Here is a 27,310-nt window from a genome sequence, read left to right as displayed (position 1 = left end):
CCTTACTGATAAAAGATAAACTACATATAACAAGGCATTTACTTTTAAAAGCTAGAGTGGCGAAGGTGCTGGGGTTTCTAAGTGCCCTCTCCTGCCAAGCTAGGCAAAGATGGCAGGCGTGCTGCACCACAGCTTTCCACCCCCACACTGCCATAGATTTTCTCAATGTATGATCATATCCATGTAGATATTCTTTCCCAATAACAGTGATCACAACACATACACACAGTCACATTACAAACTATTCTTGCTGTGTGGTTCTTTGAATCTCCAGGATACTCAAGAAGCCTTTTCTGATCTCCCCCCTGCCCCCACCAGTTATGATCTGTCCAATCCCATTATTGTCTGCATGGGTGGGAGTATTCTTCCCCTCCTTTTTTGCATATTGTCTGCACTTATATATCTCCCTAACCAAATATAAGCTTTGTGAGGGCAGAAATTAATTAAAAGTGCCCATATGATCAAAACAATACTATCTCAATACAATAGCTGTCTCACTGTAGAGAAATGACATTTGGAAAATATCCAACAAACCAATGACACAAGCTCTTGGGAATAATGACCACTGGGTCCCTTTCTGAATGAAGAGGATTCCCTATCAGTTTCCATGAGTCAAGGAGCCCAGTGCAGCTCTCCAGGGGCTGGCCTCTGTCCCCCACAGCCTGATAGGATGGTGCAGAGCAGACTCTTCATCACTATTGCCTGGCAGGTCTCTCTGGTAGAACCTTGGCTTTCCTGGCATCACTCAGGTCTCAGTTCACATATCACCTCCCTCAGAAGGCTTTCCTCTACTCCCCAGCTATGAATTCTTCCTCTCTCCCATTACATTCCACCAACTGCACATATTCTAAATGTGCCTCATTACTTGCACTGTCTTCTCCCATTAGAGTGTCTGTTTCTAAAGGGCAGGGATGGTTTTTGCTGTGTGTTCCAGAGCCCAGCACAGTGCCTGGCAGGTAGCCTGTCACTTAGTGCATCAGTGCCTGAAACAGTTATCTAAGGCCAAGAGTGAAGGAGGAATTGCCAACTATTTAGACTGAGGGAGTTCCCACCCCAAAGGATATACTAGTATTGATAAAAAAATACTCAGCAACCAAGAGACCTTTCATCAGGGTCATGAGGTGATAAAAAGTTCATTGGTTAATCATTTGCCTCTGGCCACAAGATGGCTGCCACCATCTCCCAGGTCTCATCCAGCCAGAGGCTGAGGTGGGGGATATGGTGCACTTGGACTGGATGCTGGGACCTGGGTCAGGAGGCCAAGGTTGGACAATTACTAGGTTGAGCAAATCTTTTCACCTATCTCAGCCTTAGTTTCCACTTGTGCAAATGGAGATAATTATCACACCCTCCTGACATAATGTTGTGAGGATCCAATGAGATAGTGTCTATAAAGTGCTTTGTGGTGTGAGCTATTTGTTATTGTCATAGTTGTTCTCTCACCAAGCCTGGGGAGGAAGTATGCCACCATGATGGAGACTGGTGAATGGTGGAGGTGAAGGCAGCACCAGGGAAGGACCTGCACTAGCAGGTTGGGTGGATACCATCATTTGAAAACAAAACTGGATCCTTCCCTTTAAGCACACAAAGGAGATTGGGGTCCTTAGCTTTAAAATAATAATGGCACTCTCTTCCTGAGGTCAGGCAAACCAAGATAGCAATTGACCAACTGAATGTCCACCTCACTTAAGGTCATAGGCCTTCAGAGGTGGGTGGGAGGTGAGGAGGTCATTGAGTCCTATAGACTCAGTTTACAGAAGAGGAAATGTGAACGCCAGTGTGGGGTTGACTTAGTGGCTGAGGTATGACTCACCTCCAAGCTGTATTCCTGCTTATGCCAAATGGCCTCCCTTCCTAGCTCCAGACTCCTGTGGGCCTTTTGGCCTGAGCCCAGAGGACCTGGATTGGTGTGACTGAGTCTGCTCTCTTTAAGAATGTATGTCCTGGTATCATGAAGGTCTTTTTCAACTGTGCAAAGTGCTAGATATACAAAGAAAGCCAAAACACAGTCCCTGCCCTCAATGAGCTCACTGTCTCATGGGAGAGATGATGTACAAACAACTATACATAAATGAGACAAGATACATTGGAAATAATCAGCAGGTGGAAGGCAGTAAGCTGAGCAGGGGGGCACTCCTGGCATGGAGTGAGTCAGTGAAGAGGAAGTCAGGAGATAGGGCACCTTGTTGGAGGAAGAGCAGAGAGGCTGATGTCTCTGGGTTGAAGAGTCATGGGGAGGGGTGTAAGGTATAAGAAGGCTGGAAAAGGGAGGGGAGAACACAGGTGAGAAAGGTCTTTGAAGACCAGAGGATTTTTATTTTATCTTGGAATAGATAGCCACTGGTCTTTACTGCATAGGGATGGTGGTGGTGGTGATATGGTCCCACCTGCCCTTTAGGGAGATAAGCTTGACAGCTGAGAAAAGGATGGACTGGAGTGGGGACAGACTTGTAGCAAGGAGTCCAACCATTAGGCTATGGCAAGAGTCCAGGGGTGAAGTGAGGTGAGGAAGGCCTACCATAGGGTGAGGCTGGTGTCACAGGAGAGAAGGGGAGAGATACTAGCAAGGCAATATAGGAGGAGAAAAATTGTAGAGACAAAATAAATAGGACTTATCATAAGCCATATAGAATGGGGAGGGGTGAAAGAGAGTGAGCAGTCAAGGAAACACCTGAGCTATGAGTCTGGAGAATGGGAGGATGGTACTGTCCTTGAGAGTAACAGGAAAGCCAGGAGGAGAAGATGGTTTGGAGAGACAGAGGGCATTCAGTTTGGGAATGCTGACTTAAGGACTTCTGTAAGAATCCAGTCTGATATGTCCAAAAGGCAGTTAGAGATGTGAGACTAGAGATCAGTAGAGAGGTTAAGACTGGAAAATCTGAGAATCATCAGCATAGAGATAATATTTGGAACCGTGGGAAATGGTGAGATCATCAGGTGAAATAGAATAGGAGAAGAGGGCTCAGGACAAGAATCATGGGACACTCATGGTAAGAGGGCATGACCTGGACAGTGATCCATCAAAGGAGACTGAGAAGGTACAGTGAGGTGGGGAGGAGAACCAGAGAGCAGGAAGGAGGAGAAGGGGAGTGATGATGTCCAAGACTGCAGAGAGATCAAGAAGAATGAGGACTGAGAAAAGTCCATTGGATTTGGCCATTATGAGATCATTGGTAACTCTGTAGGGGGCAGTTTGGGTTGAAAGATGCAGTGAAAATCCAAACTGGAGAGTTAAGAAATTAGTGAGAGAAAGAAAGTGGAGACTCATGTTGTGGATGACCTTCTCAAGTAGTTTAGCCACAAGAAACTCAGAGTGGCACAGGACAATAATTACCAAGGATTGATTGATGAAATGTGGATCTTTTGAAGAAGGGGGAGAGATGGGCATGTTTGTAGGCAATAGGGAAATAGCCAATAGCCAGGAAAAACTGGAAGATTAGTAAGAGTGAAGATGCTGGAGAAGGCAGGATGGAATGGGATCTCTTGTGCAAGCAGAGAGGTCTGACTTGGCAAAGTAAATTCACTTGTCTAAGGTCACATAGCTAGACAGTAGCAGATACTGGACCAGATGCAGGTCTCCTGATTTCATATCGCACAAAAGACCTGGGTAGTATAATCAATGAAAAACAAAGAAACCCCTTCAAAAAGCTGTTTGCAGGCAAACTATTCCCATCTCAACCATCACCTCTAATTTATTTCTACAGAGCTTATAACGATTTATGGGACCGCCATATACTATCTTATATTTTTGTGCCTAATGAAGTATACAGTCATGTTTTCTTTTAAAAAGATGCTCGAATTAGCCCACTGGGTGGCACTTGCCATGTTGGCTAACATCACATACCAACCTGAGAGAGCTGCTTGGCACTGGCACAGTTGATGCCCCCAATGAAGACCATGTTCGGCATTATGGGTTTAGGGTAATCCATCACAAAGTCTGTCCTCACAAGCCACACAGAACCATGGCTCAGAACATCCACCATACTTATGTCTCTCTGAAGGAGTTCTGAAGCCAAGCTTTCAAAAGGTGAATATAGAATATGGCACACCCACTTCTGGAGCAAATGGGATAGAATGTTCTTTACCCGCTGTAGGAATGTCATCCGGTCTGTGTTTTCCGTGGCCAGTCTGGGGATATAGGAAGATGGGTCTGGGCACTGAGCACTTTCAGTATCTAAACTACAAGGGAGTCCTCGCAGAAAATAAACAGCTGGAACAGACAGAAACTGTGCCAGAAGGGCTCCACAGGGAGTAATAGGATCAGTTAAAATGGCATCATAGTGGGCCTCTTCCAGGGACTTCATCAGGTCCTTGTTATAGAATAACTCCTTACAAAAGCCAAGGTACATGTCGCTGGCATTCTTCAGGCCTGTAATCATATCAGAAAGTCTCTTCAGGAAAGGTTCTGGGTCAAAGATCTTCTGGAAATTATTGTGCATCATCTCGTGGAAAAGGTCCTTGCTGAAAGTGACTGGAAAGGTCCTGAAAGAGTAGTACTGCCCTTCCCTGATATGCAAGGACAGCTCTGGTGCCAGGACAACACTTTCGTGACCTCTCAGACTGAGCTTCTGGACCACTTCACGCATGCTGAGCCAGTGGCTGCCATCCATGGGTATCACCAGCAGCTTCCCCCCTTTGGCAAAGCCCAGGCATGCAGCACAGAGAGCCAGCCCCACTAAAGCCCAGGACCAAGGTTGGAGCCCTGTGGCCATCTCTACAACATCCAAGATCCCTCAGAAAGAGCAGGAGCTGTAGACTCTCCTCTGTTCCCTGCAAGAACCTGGCAGTTTTGACAGTCCTGTTCCTTTTATTTGTTTTTGTCATGGAAGCAATAAATTGCATAAGGCAAAACATAATTTTAAGAGAGATTTAACCTATATGACTGGTTGACTTTCTTAGATTAAACATTAAAAGAAATGTCAATACCACTCTCTCCCTCTCCCTTGTTCTCTCTTCCTCTGGACCAAAACATGCTCAGAGCAAAACTGTCTTGACAACACTTGTACATCAGGATCACATCCTCTCAGTTCCAAGGGGGAAGAGGATCTAGAAGTCATCTCATCGAATCCCACCATTGTACAGAAGTGAAAGTTGAGGCCGAGCCAAGGGAAAGACTTTCCCAGAAACTTGGTTGCCCACTTTCATTAGCAACTTTCTTCTTCTCCATTTTCTGCCCATTTCCCACTAGCGAGTCGTCAACCCCAGACTAAATTTCCTCCTGCTGACTTTTAACTTAATAATGTGGTTTCTGACTTGACTTTTTCTGCTGCACTGGAGGCTAGTGTCCCCTCTGCCTTTCTTGGATTATTCTCTCTATTTTCTGCACTGCTCTGATTCTCCTCCTTCCTCTCTAGCTTCCTCTTTGGCTTTTTGTCTGCTTTTCTGTCCTTTCTCAGAACTCTTTGTAATCTGCTCTCCCAAGTCTACAGTCAATATCAGATCCTATCTGCTTATGTACCAGAAAGAGAAGATGATGTGGTCATAGGAACCAAGTATCTCCTACCCTTCATGTCTGCTCATACTGTCATTTCTACCTACTTGGTCAGAAACAGGCCCCGATGCGTAACTGACTGGATCAGAGAAGATTTGAACCCTCATCTTCCTCACTCCATAGCCTCCCCTCTATCATCTCTGTCACATTGCCTCTCTGTCTTAAATCATTTCTCCACAAGTGTTTATTGAATTGGCATTGCAATTGAAACACAAATCAGTCTGTCTTCCCACTCATCTTCACTCAAACCTTCCATCTCTGTTGATGGCACCCGTAGGCTTCCAGTCACCTGGATTCACAACCTTGGGTTGGGTCTTTCCTCTCCCTCAACCCCAGTCTCCAGTCACTTCCCAAGTTTTATTGAATCTATATTCATATCTCTTGCATTTTCTCCAGTCACAGAGCCTCCAGCCTAGTCAAGACCTTCATCACCTGGCACTTTATCCACTGTGCTCTCTTTTGGCTTATAGATTTAGAAATTGAAGAGACCTTAGAAGTCACTGAGTCTTCTCACTTTCAAATGATGAAACTGAAGCCCAAAGAGTGGGCATCTCTGTCCAGTAAGTGGCTTCCCCAGACTCACAGAGTGAGAAAACCCAAGTCTTCATGACTTCAAGTGCAGTGTTCTATCTACCAAACCTGGTTGCCTCTCACTTTTTGTAAAGTGAGGAGAGAAACTAGATGGTCTGTGAGGTCCCTTCAATCCATGAGCCTGTGAGCCAATGACCAAAGATTGAAAGACTCATTAAAGAAGCCCAAGTCTGTGTGTTACATCTTCTTTAATTGACTAATGATAAAAATAAACTGCAAAGTCAGTCCTCTTTACCCATGGCCAGATCTCCTGATTCCTAATGACCTGAAAGACTAGAGAACTAGAGACAATGAGAACACAAAGAAATCATGGCAAAAATGCAAACAAAACCCTTAATACATATCCTCAATCCAACCCCATAGTTCTGCCTTGTCCAGAAAATGTCACAAACCTTATGAGGCAATCTTTTTCCTGGTGCACCCTGGGACACCAAAAGTTTGGGGACTAATTAAAAATGTAGTCAGATTTTCTCTTAGAAACAGGGCCATCTAATTAACCCACTGGGTGGCACATGCAATGTTGGCTAATGCATCACATACCAACCTGAGAGAGCTGCTTGGCATTGGCACAGTTGATGCCCCCAATGAAGACCATGTTTGGCATGATGGGTTTAGGGTAATCCATCACAAAGTCTGACCTCATAAGCCATATAGATCCATAGCTGAGAACATCCACTATATTCATGTCTCTCTGAAGGAGTTCTGAAGCCAGGTTTTCAAATGGTGAATAAACTATATTGCACATCATATTAAGGGGCAAAGGGTATAGACTGTTCTTTACCCGCTGTAGGAATGCCATCTGGTCTGTGTTTTTGGTGCCCATTCTGGGGATATAGGAAGATGGGTCTGGGCACTGAGTGCTTTCAGCATCTAAACCACAGGGGACTGCTCTCAAGAAATAAACAGCTGGAATTGACAGATATTGTGCCAGAAGGGCTCCACAGGGAATAATAGGATCGGTTAAAACGGCATCATAGTGGGCTTCTTCCAGGGACTTCATCAGTTCCTTGTTGTAGACTAAGTCTCTACAGAAGCTAAGATACATATCAGCGCCATTCTTCAAGTTTGTAATCATATCAAAAAGTCTCTTCAGGAAAGGTTCTGGGTCAAATGCGTTATTGGTAGCACGGTCCATGATCTTCTGGAAAAGGTCCCTGCTGAAAGTGACTGGAAAGGTCTTCAAAGTGTAGTATTGTCCTTCCTTGATGTGCATGGACAGCTCTGGTGCCAGGACAACACTTTGATGGCCTCTAAGACTGAGCTCCTGGACCACTTCACGCATGCTGAGCCAGTGGCTTCCATCCACGGGGATCACCAGAAGTTTCCCCCCTTTGACAAAGCCCAGAGAAGCAGCAAAGAAAGCCAGACCCACCAGAGTCCACGGCCAAGGTCTGAGCCCTGTGGCCATCTTTGCAATGTCTGGGATCTCTCAGAAAGAGGAGAATTGGTAAACTTTGCTCTGTTCCTTTTCACAATCTGGCAGTTTTCACAACTCTGTGCCATATATTTATTTGGTCATGGAAGCAATAAATTTCATGAGGCAAAAACTAATTGGAAGAGAGATTGGACTTTTGGTTCTTCATTTATGTGATTGATTTACTTCCTTAGATTAATCATTAAAGGAATGTCAATCTCTCTCTCTCCCTCTCCATTGTTATCTCCTCCTCTGCACCTAAAACATACTCAGAGCAATATTGCCTTGACAACACTTGTATGTCAGGATTACAGCCTCCAAATTTCAGGGTGCAGGGGGATTTTGAAGTCATCTCAGCCAATCTCCCCATTTTACAGAAGAGAAAACTAAAGCCAACAAAAGGGAAAGATTTTCCCAGTACTTGTCTGCCCACTCTCATTGCCGACTATCTTCTCCTCCTTTTTCTGCCCATTTTCCCATTAGCGAGTGGTCTGCACCACATTGAGTTTCCTTCTCCTGACTTCTTACTTACTCTTATGATGTAGTTTCTGTTCCCATCTGACCTGACTTTTCTGCTGCCTGGACACTGGGGTCCCCTGCTTCTTTCTTGGATTTCTCTCCCATTTTCTGCACTCTCCGATTCTCCTCCTTCCTCTCTAGCTTTCTCTTTGTCTTTCTATATGAGTTTCATTCCTGGAAGACCCCAAGGCCTCTTAAGCCATCTGATGTTCAGTTATAAGGTCCTAAGGGAGAGGATCCCCCTCTCCTTTCTCAGAACTCCTTGTAATGTGCTCTCCCAAGTCTACATTGTGTATCAGATCATACCTACTTATGTATCGTAAAGAGAAGATGACCTGGTCATAGGACCCAAATATTCCTACCCTTCCTGTCTGCTCATAGTAGCATTTCTGCCCTCTTGGTCAGAAATGGACCCTGATGTATAATTCATTGGGTCAGAGGAAGACTTGGATCCTCACCTTCCTCACTCCATGACAGTCCTCCTATAATCTCTGCCACAGTGCCTCTCTGTTTTAAATCATTTCTCTACAAGTGTTTGCTGAATTCAATTGGCATTGCAGTTGGAACAAATATCGGTCCATCTCCCCCAACTTCCCAACTCCTCTTCACCTAAACCTTCCTTCTCTGTTGATGGCACCCTCAGTCTTCCAGTCACCTGGATTCATAACTTTGGGTTGGATCTTTCCTCTCCTTCAATCCCAGTCTCCAGTCACTTTCCATGTTTTATTGAGTCTATATTCATATCATCTGTCATATCTCCATTCACAGAGCCTCCAACCTAGTCAAGGATCTTATCACCTTACCTGCCCTGGACAATTGTAGAAGCCTTCTAATTAGTCTGTGGTCTAAGGCCTCTAGCTTTTTGTCATTCAATATGCTTCAACAAAGCATTTGCCAAGTACCTACTATGTCCAATCTATTAGGTGACATGTTGGGCGCAGAAACACAAAAAGACAAGCATCCCTACATTCATGAAGCTCACACTCTACTGACAAATCGGACATGTGGGCCCATGAGCAGACACAAAGCATGTACAAAGAGGGAGTTTGGGGACCAGGAAATCCAGATAAACATGGCCCCTCAATTGTGCTTCGACGAGCAACTTCTGCAGGCTTGTGGAAAAGCACAGAATTCCTAAACATCATGTGCTGGCAGCTAAAGACGTCCTTAGTCTCTTTTTTCTACCAGTGGCAATGCAGAGAAGCGGTTAGAGCCTGCCTCTGATCTAGCAAATGAGTCCTGTCTCTGAAACCTCCTTCTTCTGGCTGCCTAGACACTTTTTTGAACCTCAGTGTTCTATGTAGCTTCTGCTAAATTCCAGAGAAGTTGCCAGCCTACATTAAGAGCGAGAATTTCCTCATTTAAAGGCTCTCCTTGGGCCAGCTGGGTGGCACTGTGGATACAGGATTGACCCTGGAGTCAGGAGAACCTGAGTTCAAATCTGGCCTCACAAACTTGACAACTACTAGCTGTGTGACCCTGGGCAAGTTACTTAGCCACAATTTCCTCAAGGAAAAAAATAGCTCCCCCATCCATGAAGTTTCCCTAGCCCTCTCTTGGGCTAATCTGTGTTCCCTTCCTCCTTTTCTCCCATGGGAAGTTCAGTTTTCTGCCCAACACCATCCTTTCCTGCCTCCCTTTCTCGCCCGTATCTTTCATTCTAGAAGTTAGTTGGCTTGGACCTGAGGCTGTATCTTTGGCCACAAGGTTAGTAGAATTTCAAAGTTTGAAGGAAACTGAGTAGCCAGATAGTCTCAGCCATACATGAACAGCACAGAGTGTGGCACATGCCAGATGCTTAATAAATGTTTGTTGATTGACAGGTAGCATATAGGCTCTGAGAATTTGAGACACTGGGCTTCAGAGAAAACATTGCCTGCTGAGTCAGTGTGGTCAACGTTGGGAAAGCTCTCATTGTCACAGCTAAAAATATTCAAGCCTAAAGTGTCCTCTTCCACCCATTCCTTTTGGCCATGTCCACTGGGGCCAGGCAGATGATACCCAATGCCTCTTTCACTTGACAACCTTGATCTCCTCAGGATACCTCATATGCCCTCTGAGTGCTCTGGCATCCAGTTCTGGCTGCTCAGCTCCTTCCACTGGCACTTCTGTGGCCTTACCTTGAGGCCCTTCCTCATTCTGGCTGCCTTTTTCTGGAAGATCTTGAACTTGTTGACCAATGCCCTCCTAAAGCTATGTCACCCAGAAGTCCAGCCAACAGCCCAGACGTGGTCTGATGGGACAGGATAGAACAGAACCATCCCTCCCCTAGTCTGAGACCTCTTCTCTCTCTTAACAGAACCTAGGGAAGATTGATTGCATGAGCTTTCTGGGCTGTCCCATTATTGGCTTTAGTAAAAAGGAGTCAGTAAAAGGGAAGTTGAATCTCTCCTTTTCCTTCCTGGGATGCCAGGCCCTTCCAGATGCTCTCCAGGCTAAGATGCTGAGGCCCCAAGGACACACAAGTAGCAGAATGCGGATTCAAACTCGTATCTCCTGTCTCTCAATTTAGCTCTCTTTCTCTTATTCCATGTTGTAATAAAAATAATTGATAAATATGTGATATTAATTGTAATACTGTGATAATATGTCATAGAAAACATTATGTGTGTGCATGGCTATTTACACCCCCGCCCTACCTAATCTCTCACATATTCTCTCTCTTTCTCTCTTTCTTCTCTCTCTCTCTCTCTCCCACACACACACACACACACACACACACACACACGCAAGCACACAAACACATTCTCTCTCTATTACTCTTTCTTTCTCTTACACACACACACACACTCACATACACACACAAACACACATTCTCTTTGTCTCACTATTACTCTTTCTTTCTCTCTCTTAAACACACACACACACACACACACACACACACACAAACACACAAAATCTCCACTCTGATCATCCAGCCTCTGTGGCCTTTCACATGGTTCAGGCATGTCACTCAATGGGCCTTCAGAAGTAGATGGATGAACTGTAGAGCGGGTTTGTTAGAAAATAATATTTGGAAAGTTTTTGTTCAACAAGTCAAAGAGCTGAGCCATTGGTCATAATGACCACCCTGTCTGTTTCTGAATGAAGAGGACTCCCCATCAGTTTCCATGAGTCAAAGAGCACAGTGCAGCTGTCCAGGGGCTGGCCTCCCTCCCCCAGAGCCTGATGGGATAGGGCAGAGCAGAGTCTTCATCACTATTGCCTGCAGGTCTCTCTGGTAGAAACTTGGCTTTCCTGGCATCCCTCAGGTCTCAGTTCACACTTCACCTACTTCAGGAGGATTTCCTCTGGCCCCCAGCTATAAATTCTTTCTCTCTCCCATTATAATCCGTCAGCTACATCTGTCTTGGATGTGCCTCATTATTTGTACGCTGTCTGCTCCCATTAGAGCGTCTGGTTCTAAAGGGCAGGGGTGGTTTTTGCCTTCCTGTGTGCTCAGAGCCCAGCACAATGACTGGCAGGTAGGCTGCAGCTCATAAGGGCCTGTCATTTAATGGCTCAGTGCCTATAACAGCTATCTAAGGCTAAGAGTAAAGGAGGAATTGCCAACAATTTAGGAGGTTTAGGAGAAGGGAGTTCCCACCCTAAAGAAATCTGGAGAACTGATTTAAAAAAAGAAACCATTGGGGTCATGGCATGATAAGAAGTTCATTGGTTAATCATTTCCCTGTGGCCACAAGATGGCTGCCACTATCTCCCATATCTTCCAAAGTCTACAGTGTGTTGGCAGATCGTACCTGCTTACATATCGTAAAGAGAAGATGACGTGGTCATAGAATCCACGTGTCTCCTACTCATCCTGTCTGCTCATGCTAACATTTCTGCCTTCTAGGTTGGAAACAGGGCCCATTGTATAATTCATTGGCTTAGAGGAAGACTTGAACCCTCAACTTCCTGACTCCAAGGCCACCTATCTATCCTCTAGGCCACACTGCCTCTCTTTCTCAAATCGTTTCTTTACAAGTGTTTAGTGAATTGAGTTGGCATTGCAACTAAAACACAAATCAGTCTATTTCCACCAAGGTCCCAGTCCTCTTCACCCAAAGCCTTCCATCTTTGTTGATAGCGCGCCGAGCCTGCCAGCCACCTGGATTCACAGCCTTGGGTTGGGTAGTTCCTCTCCTTCCCTCCACCCCCCACCCCATCTCCAGTCACTTCTCATGTCTTCTTGAGTCTATGTTCACATCATCTGTCAAATCTCTTGCCTTTTCTCCACTCCCAGAGCCTCCAACCCAGTCAATGCTCTCATCACCTAGCACTCTATCCACTGTGCTATGTAGCTGCCCTCTATTCTGTAGGTTCATAGATTGAGAAACTGAGGAGACCTTAGGTAATCTCTGAGTCTTCTCGTTTCTCAGATGATGAACCTGATGTCCAGAGAGCTGGCATCTCTGTCCAGTAAGTGGCTTCCCCAGCATCATAGAGTGAGAAAATGTTTGAACCCAAGTGTTAATGACTTCAAGTACAGTGTTCTCTCCACCAAACCAGGTTGCCTCTCACTGTTTGTAAAAGGAGGGGAGGGACTAGAAGATCTGTGAGGTCCTTTCAACCTATGGGTCTCCAAGCCTATGATCAATGTCCCAAAGGCTCATTGAAGAAGTGCAAGACTTTGTATTACATCTTTAACTGACTAAAGAGGAAAATAAACTGACAAGTGCTGTGACCACACAGTTAGTCTTTGGTAGAATCAGGTCTCCTGATTCCTAAGGACCTGAAAGCATGAAGAACTATAGGGAGTGACAACAAAAAGAAATCCTAGCAAAAATGTAAACAAAACCCCTCAGAACTATCCGTCTCCCTCAAACCAACCCCACAGTTCTGCCTGATTCATAAAATGTCACAAACCTTATAAGACAATCTTGTTGGCAAACTCTAGGTCTCCAAAGTTTTGGGGACTAATTAAAATGTAGCCAGATTTTCTCTTAGAAACAAGGACATCTAATTAACCCACTGAGTGGAACCTGCAGTGTTAGCTAATGCATCACATACCATCCCCAGAGAGCTGCTTGGTACTGGCACAGTTGATGCTCCCAATGAAGACCGTGTTTGGCATGATGGGTTTAGGGTAATCCATCACAAAATCTGCCCTCGCAAGCCACACAGATCCATGGCTCAGAACATCCACTATACTCATGTCTCTCTGAACGGGTTCTGAAGCCAGGTTTCCATAGGGTTTCATGGTGACATGGCATGCTATGTTCTCGACCAATGGATATAGAATGTTCTTTGCTTGCTGTAAGAATGTCATCTGGTCTGTGTTTTCTGTGGCCTATCTGGGGACATAGGAAGATGGGTCTGGGCATTGAGTGCTTTCAGTATCTAAACCACAGGGGAGTCCTCTCAAGAAATAAACAGCTGGAATGGACAGATACAATGCCACAATGGCTCCACAGGGAATACTGGGATTGGTTAAAATGGCATCATAGTGAGGATCTGCCAGGAACTTTATCAGTTCCTGGTTATGGAATAAGTCTGTACAAAAGCTAAAATACATGTTAGCCATACTCTTAAGGAGTATAGCAATGTCAAAAACTCTCTTCAGAAAAGGTTTTGGGTCAAGTATCAATTGGAAATCAGATGCCACTAATTCTTCAAAACTGTCCTTGCTGAATGTGACTGGAAAGCTCCTCAAAGTGTAGTACTATCCTTCCCTGACATAAAAAGACAGCTCAGATGCCAGGACAACAGTTTCATGGCCTCTCAGGCTGAGCTCTTGACTACTTCACGTATGCTGAGACAATGGCTGCCATCAAAGTGGATCACCAGCAGTCTCCCCCTTTGACAAACCCCAGGCAGGCAGCACAGAGAGACAGCCCCACCAGAGCACAGGGCTGAGGACAGAACCCTGTGGCCATCTCTGCACATCCAGGATCCCTAAGAAAACAGGGTCTCTAAACTCTTCTCTGTTCCTTCTCACAACCTTACAGTTTTGACAACACTCTGCCTTATATACGTGGGGTTATGAAAGCAATAAATTTCATGAGGCAAGAGGCAATTCCAAGAGAGATTGGACTTTTGGTTCTTCATATATATATGATCAATTTACTTCCTTAGATTATTCATTAAAAGAAATGTCAATCTCTTTCACTCCCTCTCCATTGTTCTCTCCTCCTTTGGCCCTAAAACATACTCTGAGCAAAACTGCCTTGACAACACTTGTATGTCAGGATTACAGCCTCCAAATTTTGAGGTGGAGGGGAATTTAGAAGTCATCTCATCCAATCTCCCCATTGTACAGCAGAGAAAACTAAAGCCAGGAGAAGAGAAAGACTCCCAGCAACTTGGATGCCCACTCTCATTGCCCACTTTCTTCCCCTCCCTCATCTGCCAATTTTCCATTAATGAGTGGTCTGCACCAGACTGAATATCCTCCTTCTGACTTGTTACTTACTCACTTATGATGTGGTTTCTGTTTTAGTCTGACCTGACTTTTCTGCTGCACTGGACACTGGTGTCCCCTGCCTCTTCCTTGGATTTTTCTCTCCCATTTCTGCACTCTCTGATTCTTAGCCTTTTTCTCTAGCTTCCTCTTTGTCTTTCTATCTGCGTTTCATTCTTGGAAGACCCCAAGGCCTCTTCAGTCATCTGATATTCAGTTTTAAAGGCCTAAGGGAGCAGATCCCCCTCTCCTTTCTCAGAACTCCTACCTTGCTCTCCCTAGTCTATAGTGTGTGTCAGATCATTCCTGTTTAAGTATCATAAGAAGAAGATGGTCATACGTGGTCATAGGACCCGAGTGTCTCCTACCCTTCCTGCCTGCTCATATTAACATTTCTGCTTTCTTGGTCAGATGTGTAATTCATTGGGTCGAGCAAGACTTGAACCCTCAGCTTCCTCACTTCACAGACTCCCCTCTACCATTTCTGGCACACTTCATCTCTGTCTTAAATCGCTTCCCAACAAGTGTTTGGTGAATTTTATTGGCATTGAAATAAATATCAGTCTATTTCCCCCAACTTCCCAATCTTCTTCACCCAAACCTTTCCATCTCTGTTGATGGGCTTCCAGGCACTTGGATTGAGAATCTTGAGTTTGGTCTTTCCTGTTCTTCATCCCCTGTCTCCATTCACTTGCCACGACTTATTGAGTCTAAGTTTATATCATCTGTCATATCTCTTGCCTTTTCTCCACTCACAGAGTCTCCAACCTAGTCAAGGCTCTCGTTACTTTCCTCTTTTTGGAAGATCTCAACCTTGTTGACCAATAACCTTCTATCACTTGGTAATCGAGATCCCCACTCAGCAATCAAGATCTGATCTGATAGAGCAGGATAGAACAGAATCATCCCTCTCCTGCTCTGAGACCTCTTCCCTCTCCTGTCACAACTTAGGGAAGATTAATTGTATGACTTTTCTGATTTGCCTCATTATTGGCTTTAGTAAAAAGAAGAGAAAATGAGTCAATAAAAGAGAAGATGAATCTCTCCCCTTCCCCTTGTTCCTTGGTTGCTGGGAGGCCATGCCCCAGGCCTTCCAGCGGCACTCCAGGCTAAGATGTTGAGGTACAAAGGACACACAAGTAGCAGAATGTAGATTCAGACTCGGGTCTCCTGTCCCTCAGTTTAGATCTCTTTCTCTTATTCCATATTACAATAAACATTATTGGCATGTATGTGATAATAATGTTTTCTATACTGTAATAATATGTCATAGAATACATTATTTCTGTGTTCCTATGTGTGTGAATGGCTGTTCACATCCTCCCTGCACTCTCTCATATTCTCTCTATTTCTCTCTCTCTCTCTCTCTCTCTCTCTCTCTCTCTCTCTATCTCTTTCTCCCCCTACTCCCTGTCTCCTTCACACACGCACATACAGCACTCTAATGACCTTCTAGATTCTGTTGCCATTCACATGGTTCAGGCATGTCACTCAATGGTCCTTCAGAAGTAGATGGATGAACCACGAAGGGAGCTTGCTAGGAAATGATGTTTGGAAAGTGTTTGTCCAACCCTTCCATGAGATGAGACCTTGGGAATAATAACCCCTGTGTCCCTTCCAAAAGGAAGAGGATTCCACATCAGTTTTCATCAGTAAAGAGCCCATTGCAGCTGTTTTTAGTGGATGGCCTTCCCCTCCCCCCTCTCCCCAAAGCCTGATGGGATGGGGCAGAGCAGAGTCTTCATCACTATTTCCTGGCAGGTCTCTCTGGTAGAACCTTGGCTTTCCTGGCATCCTTCAGGTCTCGGTTCACACTTCACCTCCTTCAGGAGGCTTTCCCTCTTCTCCCCAGCTATGGATTTTTCCTCTCACCTATTACCTTCTGTGAAATGCATATGTCTTGAACATGCCTCATTATTTGTACACTGTCTGCTCCCATTAGAGTGTCTGCTTCTAAAGGGCAGGGGTGGTTTTTGCCTTCCTGTGTGCTCAGAGCCCAGCACAATGACTGGCAGGTAGGCTGCAGTTCATATGGGCCTCTCACTTAATGCCTCAGTGCCTGAAACCATTATCTAAGGTTAAGAGTGAAGGAGGAATTGCCAACTGTTTAGGACAAAGAGTTCCCACTCCAAAGAATCTGGAGTACTGATAAAAAAGAAACCTTTCATCAGGGTCATGGCATGATAAGAAGTTCATTGGTTAATCATTTCCCTCTGGTGACAAGATTGATGCCACTATGTCCCATGTCTCCCAAAGTCTACAGTGCTTGTCAGACCACACCTGCTTATGTATCATAAAGAGAAGATAGTGTGGTGATAGGACCCGAGTGTTTCCTACTCTTCCTATATGTTCATACTAACATGTTTGCCTTCTTGCTCAGAAACAGGCCCTGATGTGCAGTTCATTGGGTCTGAGGAAGGCTTGAATACTCATCTTCCTGACTCCATGGCCACACTGCCTTTCTGTCTTAAATCATTTCCCAACAAGTGTTTAGTGAATTGAATGAACATTACAATTGAAAAACAAATTAATCTATTTTCCCCAACTTCCTATTCCTCTTCACCCAAACCTTCCATCTCTGATGATAGCACCACCAGCCTGCCAGTCACCTGGATTCACAACCTTGGGTTGGGTCTTTCCTGTCCTTCACCCCCTAGTCTCCAGTCACTTCTCATGTCTTATTGAATCTATGTTCAGATCATATGTCATATGTTTTGCCTTTTCGCCACTCACAGAGCCTCCAAACTAGTCAAGGCCCTTATCACCCGGCACTCTATCCACTGTACTACATAGCTGCCCTCAATTCTATAGGCTCATAGACCGAGAACTTGAAGAGACCTTAAAAAATCACTGAGTCTTCTCATTTTTCAGTTGGTGTAACTGATGTCCAGAGATAGGTCATCTGTGTCCAATATGTGGCTTCTCCAGCATCATAGAGTGAAAAAATGTTTGAATCCAAGTGTTTACGATTTCAAGTCCAGTGTTCCATTACCTAAACTAAGTTGCCTTTCACCATTTGTAAAATCATGGGAGGGAATAGATGGTCTCTGAGGTCCCTCCAACCTATGAGTCTGTGAGCTTCTGACCAAAGACCCAAAGACTCAGTTAAGAAGCACAAGACTGTGTATTACAACTTCTTAACTGACTAAAGAGGAAAATCAACCTCAAAGAAGTCAGACTCCTTTCCCCATGGCCACATAGTTGGTCAGTGGCAGAAACAGTGCCCCTGATTCCTAATTACCTGAAAGACTGGAGAAGTACAAACAATAAAAACACAAAGAAATCTTATAAAAAGTGCAAAGAAAACCAGTAAGATGTAGCCCAATTTCCTCTTAGAAACAAGATGCTCTAATTCACCCACTGGGAGGCACCTGCAATGTTAGCTAAGGAATTACATAGCAACCTGAGAGAGCTCCTTGGCACTGGTACAGTTGATGCCCCCAGTGAAGACCATGTTTGGCGTGATGGGTTCAGGGTAATCCATTATAAATTCTGTCCTCACAAGCCACACAGAAGCATGACTCAGAACATCTACTATACTCATTTCTCTCTGAAGGAGTTCTGAAGCCAGGTTTCCATAGGGTTTCATGTACATGTGGCACAACAGGTTATAGGGCAAATGATATAGAATATTCTTGACCCGCTGTATGAAGGTCATCTGGTCTGTGTTTTCTGTGGCCCATCTAGGGACATAGGAAGATGGGTCTGGGCATTGAGTGCTTTGAGTATCTAAACCACAGGGGAGTCCTCTCAAGAAATAAACAGCTGGAATGGACAGATACAGTGCCACAATGGCTCCACAGGGATTAGCAGGATCAGTTAAAACAACATAATAGTGGGCCTCTTCCAGGGACCTCATCAGTTCCTTGTTATAGAATAATTCTGTACAAAAGCTAAAATACGTGTTAGCCATACTCTTAAGGAGTATAGCAATGTCAAAAACTCTCTTCAGAAAAGATTTTGGGTCAAGTATCAATTGGAAATCAGATGCCACTAATTCTTCAAAACTGTCCTTGCTGAATGTGACTGGAAAGCTCCTCAAAGTGTAGTACTTTCCTTCCCTGACATAAAAACACAGCTCAGATGCCAGGACAACAGTTTCATGGCCTCTCAGGCTGAGCTCTTGACTACTTGACATATGCTGAGACAATGGCTGCCATCAAAGTGGATCACCAGCAGTCTCCCCCTTTGACAAACCCCAGGCAGGCAGCACAGAGAGACAGCCCCACCAGAGCCCAGGGCTGAGGACAGAACCCTGTGGCCATCTCTGCAACATCCAGGATCCCTAAGAAAACAGGGTCTCTAAACTCTTCTCTGTTCCTTCTCACAACCTTGCAGTTTTGATAACACTCTGCCTTATATACGTGGGGTTATGAAAGCAATAAATTTCATGAGGCAAGAGGCAATTCCAAGAGAGATTGGACTTTTGGTTCTTCATATATATGATCAATTTACTTCCTTAGATTATTCATTAAAAGAAATGTCAATCTCTTTCACTCCCTCTCCATTGTTCTCTCCTCCTTTGGCCCTAAAACATACTCTGAGCAAAACTGCCTTGACAACACTTGTATGTCAGGATTACAGCCTCCAAATTTTGAGGTGGAGGGGAATTTAGAAGTTATCTCATCCAATCTCCCCATTGTACAGCAGAGAAAACTAAAGCCAGGAGAAGAGAAAGACTCCCAGCAACTTGGATGCCCACTCTCATTGCCCACTTTCTTCCCCTCCCTCATCTGCCAATTTTCCATTAATGAGTGGTCTGCACCAGACTGAATATCCTCCTTCTGACTTGTTACTTACTCACTTATGATGTGGTTTCTGTTTTAGTCTGACCTGACTTTTCTGCTGCACTGGACACTGGTGTCCCCTGCCTCTTCCTTGGATTTTTCTCTCCCATTTCTGCACTCTCTGATTCTTAGCCTTTTTCTCTAGCTTCCTCTTTGTCTTTCTATCTGCGTTTCATTCTTGGAAGACCCCAAGGCCTCTTCAGTCATCTGATATTTAGTTTTTGTTTTTGTTTCTTTTTTTTAAATTTATTTAACATATTTAGTTTTCAGCATTGATTTTCACAAGAGTTTGAATTAGTTTTAAAGGCCTAAGGGAGCAGATCCCCCTCTCCTTTCTCAGAACTCCTTCTACCTTGCTCTCCCTAGTCTACAGTGTGTGTCAGATCATACCTGCTTATGTATCAGAAAGAGAAGATGATGTCGTCATAGACTCTATTGTCTCCTACCCTTCCTGTCTGCTTATACTAATATTTCTGCCTTCTTCAGAAAGAAGCCCTGATGTGTAAATCATTGGGTTAGAGGAAGACTTGAACCCTCAGCTTCCTCACTTCACAGACCCCCCTCTACCGTCTCTGCCACACTCCTTCTCTGTCTTAAATCATTTCCCAACAAGTGTTTAGTGAATTGAATTGGCATTGTAGTTGAAACGCATATCAGTCTATTTTCCCCAACTTCCCATTCATTCTTCTTCACCCAAACCTTTCCATCTCTGTTGATGGCACCCCCAGGCTTCCAAGCACTTGGACTGCTAACCTTGGGTATCGTCTTTTCTGTCCTTTATCCCCTTTCGCCAGTCACTTCCCATCACTTATTGAGTCTATGTTTATATCATCTGTCATATCTTTTGCCCTTTCTCCACTCACAGAACCTTCAACCTAGTCAAGGCTCTCATTACTTTCTTCTTTTTGGAAGATCTCAAGCTTGTTGACCAATGTCCTCCTAAAATTGTGTAATACAGATCCCCACCCAACAATCAAGGTGTGATTTGATAGGTGTAATAGCAATTTACATTTGAAGAACTTTCCCACCCATTAATAGGTCATGTGACCTGCTTATATCACAGGAAGACTAAGTCGCGTGTGGTGGGAGGAGCTTGCTGAGAGGAAAAGCAAATTGTGGCACAGGAAATGCTGAGAGACCAGTTACGACAGTTAGAGCTGAGGGAAAGAGGGCAGACATGTGATAGCTGTGTTGGAGGCAAGGCGCCAGCAGGGGTTGGAAGGTTGTGGGGTGGAGGCTTCTCTGCTGTGATGTTGTGGACTTATTGGTTTTGGGAACTGGTTATTTGGTGTCTGAATAAATGGTTTACGTCTTTTACCTTCTATGTGGAGAGTCCTGTCTATTTTGTGATACAGAACCACACAGGCATTTTGACAATTATCATCTATATTGTGATTATTGTCTTGCTGATACCCTTGGCTAGGGTATTGCAAGGTGTAAGATCTCTACTTGGAGGTAGAAGGGCTTTGGAAGAAAAAATGGTTATCCCAGGATGGGCTGATGTAACTTACTCCTCTCTAGAAAGGGAATGGTCTAAAGGCACTGGTTTCTGTGAGGACTGGAAATAGAAGCCGCTGCGGGGAGAACCTAGAGATTTGCAGAGATGTTTGCAAGAAATTACAGTTAAGCCAGGGAGACAGTTGCCAGCAGCTATCTCTAGACAAGGAGGGATTTTACTCACAGTGTATCGCATTATATACGAAAGCAGGGGCAGATTGTTAAGAGAAAGAAATCAGACTCAGACTGTTTCTGAAACAGTTAGCCCGAATGGGAATATTTCTATACCGCAGCAAGATGGGAAATCTCAGGTGGCAGAACAACAGATTATTTTTTCAGGGATCTACTGATTTTGCTGTTAATTTGGCTAGAAGATAGAAGGAACCCACGAGGTCAAGAGTACATTTCAGTTCAACGAAGGTCGAGTCTAACTACACTAACTGTCAGTCTGGTTGCCATGGTGACGGGGGAGAGATTCTAGAGAGGATGATACAATATCAGAATCTGAGGCACAGGGTGCTACAATGTCTCACACAGAGAATGAGATATTGTTAGATCCTCAAACGGCAGTGTGCCCCACACAACGAAGGAGGCAAGAAACCCAAGATAATAATATGGTGTCCAGAGAGATGTTGGAGGATTTCACACAGCAGGAAATCACAGATATCTTGAGCAGGTTCACACAGAGAATGGGAGAATTGTTAATATCTTGGATGGTGACAATAGGTGATGAATTGGCCTCAGGAGTATCTGTAGATACTATAGATTGTATGAGATTCAAAAGTATTAGTCAGAATCCCTTTGTACAGCAAGTTTTTAGGGATCATCGTTTGAAGGAGGTAACCAAATAAGCAATCTGTTAGCTTTAGTGGCAGTGGATTGTAATAGAGAATATCCTTCTGATTCTATGTGGCCTACTGCAGATAGACTGTGGTATTCACTTAGGGACTGTTTTAGAAAATTAAAGGAGGAGGTAGTGAAGACTGCTGTTATGTTGGGAAATGCTGAAGTTTATTATGGTACTCCCTTGGGGGTCTCTCATAGGAATACAATTATTAAAATGGCTCCCCTTGCTTATAAACATGTAATTCTGCCTCTGCTAGTTGCAGAAATAGGGAACTCTCTTTCAGAGGTGCTCGATAAGATTTCACAGTTAAATGACTTAGGAGACTGGGGAAAAGATAAATTTCCTCAAGAGAGAAGAGTGAATAGCTAGCAGATTCAACATCAGAACAGAGTGACAAGAAAAGAAATGTGTGTACTTCTCTATTGAGAGCAGGGGTAGATTTTAGAAAAATAGATGGTATTCCAACTAATGAGCTATACAAAATGTGCCAAGATAAGGGGCTTAATAGCAGATAGAATAGAGAAGTAAGAACAGCCCCTACAAATCCTACAGATCTTGAACCCTTGTATCCCAGTAAGTCACATCTTCAGAGAGACTAGGAAATAGGCTGAGCCCCAGCTCAGATTAAAGAAACATGCAGATGGGATTATAGACCCCATATTAATTTGGGTATGTATTGGAAAAATGGATCAAATACTACAACTAGGGCATTGATAGACACTGAGGCAGAGGACACCTTGGTATATGGAAACCCTGACAAATTTAAGCATGGAACTCCTATTACTATCACAGGACTGGGAAGGACTGAAATATCAGCCAGACAAGTCAAGCTAATGATGAAAATTGGACAATTGCCAAAGAAAGAATATACTGTGGTCATTGTACCCATTCCCGAATACATCATTGGAATAGATATATTGAAAGGTATGACTCTGAATTTACCTGAAGGTAGATACAAATTTGCAGTAAGAAAGATAGGAATTAATACAGTTTTAGTGGTAAAAGTAAAAACAGACCCAATCACTTTACCTGAACCTTTTTTTCTTATTTATTTAATATTTTTAGTTTGCAGCATTGATTTCCACAAGATTTTGAATTACAAGTTTTCTCCCCATTTCTACCACCCCCCACTCCAAGATGGCATATATTCTGATTGCTCCATTCCCCAGTCAGTCCTCCCTTCTGTCACTCCACTACCCCCCTCATCCCCTTTTCCCTTACTTTCTTGTAGGGCAATATAGATTTCTATGCCCCATTGCTTGTATATCTTATTTCTCAGTTGCATGTAAAAACAACTTTTTTTTGGACATCTGCTTTTAAAACTCTGAGTTCCAAATTCTCTCTCCTCTTCCCTCCCCATCCACCCGCCCTAAGAAGGTAAGCAATTCAACATAGGTCACACATGTATCGTTATGTAAAACCCTTCCACAATACTCATGTTGTGAAAGACTAGCTATATTTTGATCCCTCCTATCCAGTCCCCCTTTATTCAGTTTTGTCCCTTGACCTCGTCCCTTTTTGAAAGTGTTTGCTTTTGATTACCTCCTCCCCCTATCGGCCCTCCCTTCTATCATCCCCTTTTTTATTCCATTGCCCCTACTTTCCTGTGGGGTAACACTCCCAATTGAGTGTGTATGTTATTATCTCCTGAAGTCAAATCCAATGAGAGCAAGATTCACTCATTCACCCTCACCTGCCCCCTCTTCCATTCCAACAGAACTGCTTTTTCTTGCCACTTTTATGTGAGATAATTTACCACATTCCATCTCTCCCTTTCTCCCTCTCTCAATATATTCCTGTATCATCTCTTAATTTCATTTTATTTTTTTAGATATCATCCCTTCATATTCAACTCACCCTGTGTCCTCTCTCTCTATACATATATATATATATATATATATATATATATATATATATATATATATTCCCTTCAGCTACCTTAATACTGAAGTCTCATGAATTACACACATCATGTTTCCATGTAGGAATGTAAACAAAACAGTTCAACTTTAATAAGTCCCTTATGATTTCTCTTTCTTGTTTACCTTTTCATGCTTCTCTTGATTCTTGTGTTTGAAAGTCAAATTTTCTATTCACCTCTAGTCTTTTTACTGAGAAAACTTGAAAGTCACCTATTTTATTGAAAATCCATATTTTGCCTTGGAGCATTATACTCAATTTTGCTGGGTAGGTGATTCTTGGTTTTAATCCTAGCTCCATTGACCTCCGGAATATCATATTCCAACTCCTTCAATCCCTTAATGTAGAAGCTGCTAGATCTTGTGTTATCCTGATTGTGTTTCTACAGTACTCAAATTGTTTCTTTCTGGCTGCTTGCAATATTTTCTCCTTGATCTGGGAGCTCTGGAATTTGGCAACAATATTCGGGGGAGTTTTCTTTTTGGGATGTTTTTCGGGAGGTGATCGGTGGATTCTTTCCATTTCTATTTTCCTCTCTGGTTCTAGAACATCAGGGCAGTTCTTGATAATTTCTTGAAAGATGATATCTAGGCTCTTTTTTTGATCATGGCTTTCAGGTAGTCCAATAATTTTTAAATTATCTCTCCTGGATCTATTTTCCAGGTCAGTGGTTTTGGTTTTTCCAATGAGATATTTCAAATTGTCTTCCACTTTTTCATTCCTTTGGTCCAGTTTTATAATATCTTGATTTCTCATAAAGTCACTAGCTTCCACTTGCTCCAATGTAATTTTTAATGTAGTATTTTCTTCAGTGGTCTTTTGGACCTCCTTTTTCATTCAAAGCATTCTTTTCCTCATTGGCTTTTTGGAGCTCCTTTGCCATTTGATTTATTCTATTTTTCAGGTGTTATTTTCTTCAGTATTTTTGGATCTCCTTTAGGAAGTCATTGACTTGTTTTTCATGGTTTTCTCACATCACTCTCATTTCTCTTCCCAATTTTTCTTCTGCTTCTCTAACTTGCTTTTCCAAATCTTTTTGAGCTTTTCCATGACCTGAGAAAGATTCATATTTTTCTTGGAGGCTTTTGTTGTAGGATATATGACTTTGTTGACTTCTTCTGGCTGTATGTTTTGGTCTTCTTTGTCACCAAAAAAGATTCCAAAGTCTGAGTCTGAATCTGAGTCCGTTTTCACTGCCTGTTCATGTTCCCAGCCAACTACTTGACCTTTGAGCTTTTTGTTGGGGTATGACTGCTTGTAGAGTAGAGAGTACTTTGTCCCAAGCTTGAGGGGCTGTGCTGCTATTTTCAGAGGTACTTCTACACAGCAAGCTCTGCCACACCAGCACTCCTTCTCCCCCAAGAACTGCCAAACAGCATTGCAGCCCAGATCCAGGCAGGGAAAAACAAGCTTTGCACTCCTGCTCTAATCCACCACTTAGTTCCTCCCACCTGGTGGGTCTGGGTCCAGAAGCAACTGCAGCTGTAGCTCTTGAGGCAGCCTCAGAGCTGCACCACCTCTGCCACCCCTGGGACAGTGGCTGACCATGAACTCCTTTCACTCTGTCCCATCAGCTTTTCCCACTAATCTTCTCTATTGTCTTTGGTGTTTGTGGTTTGAGAAGTCTGGCAACTGCCACAGGTCACTGATTCAGGGCGCTATTCCTGTTCCTCCCATCTCCTGGTCTGTTTGGTCATGGCGCGGCCCATGCTGGGCTCCGCTCTACTCCGTTCCCAGTTCCATATAATAGACCCTTCCCAGCGACCATCCAGGCTGTCCTGGGCTGGAGCCCTGCTTCACTTTGCTATTTTGTGGATTCTGCAGCTCTAGAATTTCTTCAGAGCCATTTTTATAGGTGCTTGGAGGTACCTGGGGAGGAGCTTAAGCAAGTCCCTGTTTTCCAGCTGCCATCTTTGCTCTGCCCCCAGTCACCTGAACCTTTAAAAGTAATTACTTTGAAGCAGTATTGTGTGCCAGGTGGGCAAAATGAAATTGTTAGTACTCTGTAAAGGAATATGTTGAAGCAGGAGTGTTAGTCCCTACAACCATTCAATTGAATAATCCTGTATGACTAGTATAATAGTCAGATGGAATGTGGAAAATGAGAGTGGATTATAGACAATTGAATAAAGTGACTCCTCCCTTGTATGCTGGTGTTCCAGACACTGTTACCTTAACAGAAAGAATCCAGAAACATGATGGGACTTGGTCCGCAGTTATTTATTTGGCCAGTGCTTTCTTTACAATCTCAACAGATGCTAAACAATGGAACCCGTTTGCTTTCACATGGCAGGGCTGACAGTATACTTTTACCCAATTGCCACAAGGATATCTGTATAGCCCAACTATTTGTTGTAGGATTGTTGCTGAACATTTAGATGAATTAAAGTTACCTGGTGTACAGCTTACCCACTACATAGATTACATTATGATATAGGGAGAAAATGTAAAAGAAGTGGAGAAGAGTTTGATACTTTTAGTTGAGCATATGAAAAGCAAAGGATGGGAAATTAACCCTGCAAAGATTCATGGACCAGCTCAAACTATAAAGTTTTTGTGTATACAGTGGAATTCTCCCACAAGCTCGACAAAAGATTCAAGATTTTCCTATCCCCACCAATAAGAAAGAGGCCCAAAAGTTCATAGGACTGTTTGAATACTGGAGATATCACATTCCACATCCTGGACAGATATTGAAACCTTTATACAAAGTTACCAGGAAAAAATATGAATTTGATTGGGGACTTGAGCAGAGTAAAGCTTTTGAAGAAGTCAAAGCTGCTATACAATTGGCTCTAGATTTATGGCTTATGCAAAGTTGTCCAGTGGAATCACAAGTGACTGTACAGGATGACTATGGAAACTGGAGCTCATGGCAAAAACAACAAAGCCAAAATGTACCCTTAGGATTTTGCTCAAGGAAACTACCTTCATCTGGAATACAATATACCCCTTTTGAAAAGCAGTTGTTAGCTGCATATTGGGCTTTGGTAGAGACTGAACGACTGACTCTGAGCCATGAAATGATATTGAGGCATGAAATCTCAATTATGACCTGGGTAATGAGTACCCCAGAATCTCATAGGATTGGACGTGTACAAGAGGCTAGCATAATTAAATGGAAATAGCATATTCAGAATAGATAGAAAACAGGCAAAAGTGTAGTTTCTGCTCTACGTGAATCTATAGCAAATAGAAACACTGGTGGAAACACCAAATCCCCTGAACCAAAGCAACAGTTGGTACAATCCTTGGTGAAATGGAATGATAGATATGATGGATTGACTGAAGAACAGAAGGAACATGCATGGTTTACTGACAGGACAGTAAAATATTTGGGCCATAGAAGACATTGGAAAGCAGTAGCCTATATAACCTTTGTCCTAAGCAGACTTTGGAAAGTACTGGGATAGGTGGAAGCAGTCAATATGCTGAACTTATGGCAGTACATCAAGCTATTAAAACAGAGAAAGGAGGACAGTGTCATATATTCACTGATTCATGAGCGGTAGCTAATGGGTTAGCTACATGGATGCCCATGTGGAAAAATCAAAATTGGGAAATTCATGGTAAACAAGGTTGGGGCAAAGAATTATAGGAAGATCTATGGAATGTGTTTTTGGTTACCAATTCGTCAGTTTTTCATGTAGATGCTCACATAGCGTAAGTGCCCTTACCATTCCAGAACATAAGTACAATGCACATGCTGATTGACTAGTAAAGATTGCTACTGAACACATTGTCTCTACTCTGACACCAACTCATGATCTGGTACTAGCAAAATGGGTTCTCCAAACAGCTGATCATTTAAGGATCCAGAGGACACACCAGTGGGCATAAGATTGAGGTATCTCTCATTCAT

The 27,310-nt window shown here is 43.5% G+C and overlaps 1 protein-coding gene across 2 annotated transcripts in view; it reads right to left on the bottom strand.

Annotated features, from left to right (window-relative positions):
• The window catches only part of LOC118856161 (UDP-glucuronosyltransferase 1A1-like), a 59,774-nt gene that overhangs the window by 21,091 nt on the left and 11,373 nt on the right, over positions 1-27,310 (bottom strand). Inside the window, exon 1 of one of the 2 annotated variants that reach the window (XM_036766286.1) lies at positions 6,627-7,523. The exons of the other annotated variant lie outside the window; for it this stretch is intronic. Within the exon in view, the coding sequence (XP_036622181.1) occupies positions 6,627-7,490 (864 nt within the window). The 5' untranslated portion in view covers positions 7,491-7,523. Of the gene's footprint in view, positions 1-6,626; positions 7,524-27,310 lie in introns of those variants that run through there. 2 annotated transcript variants of the gene reach the window in all.

The sequence above is a fragment of the Trichosurus vulpecula genome, chromosome 7 (genome assembly GCF_011100635.1).
Source record: "Trichosurus vulpecula isolate mTriVul1 chromosome 7, mTriVul1.pri, whole genome shotgun sequence".
Taxonomy (NCBI): Eukaryota; Metazoa; Chordata; class Mammalia; order Diprotodontia; family Phalangeridae; genus Trichosurus; species Trichosurus vulpecula.
The sequence above is the reverse complement of the archived record's forward strand: the minus strand, read 5'-3'. Positions and strand labels throughout refer to the sequence as shown.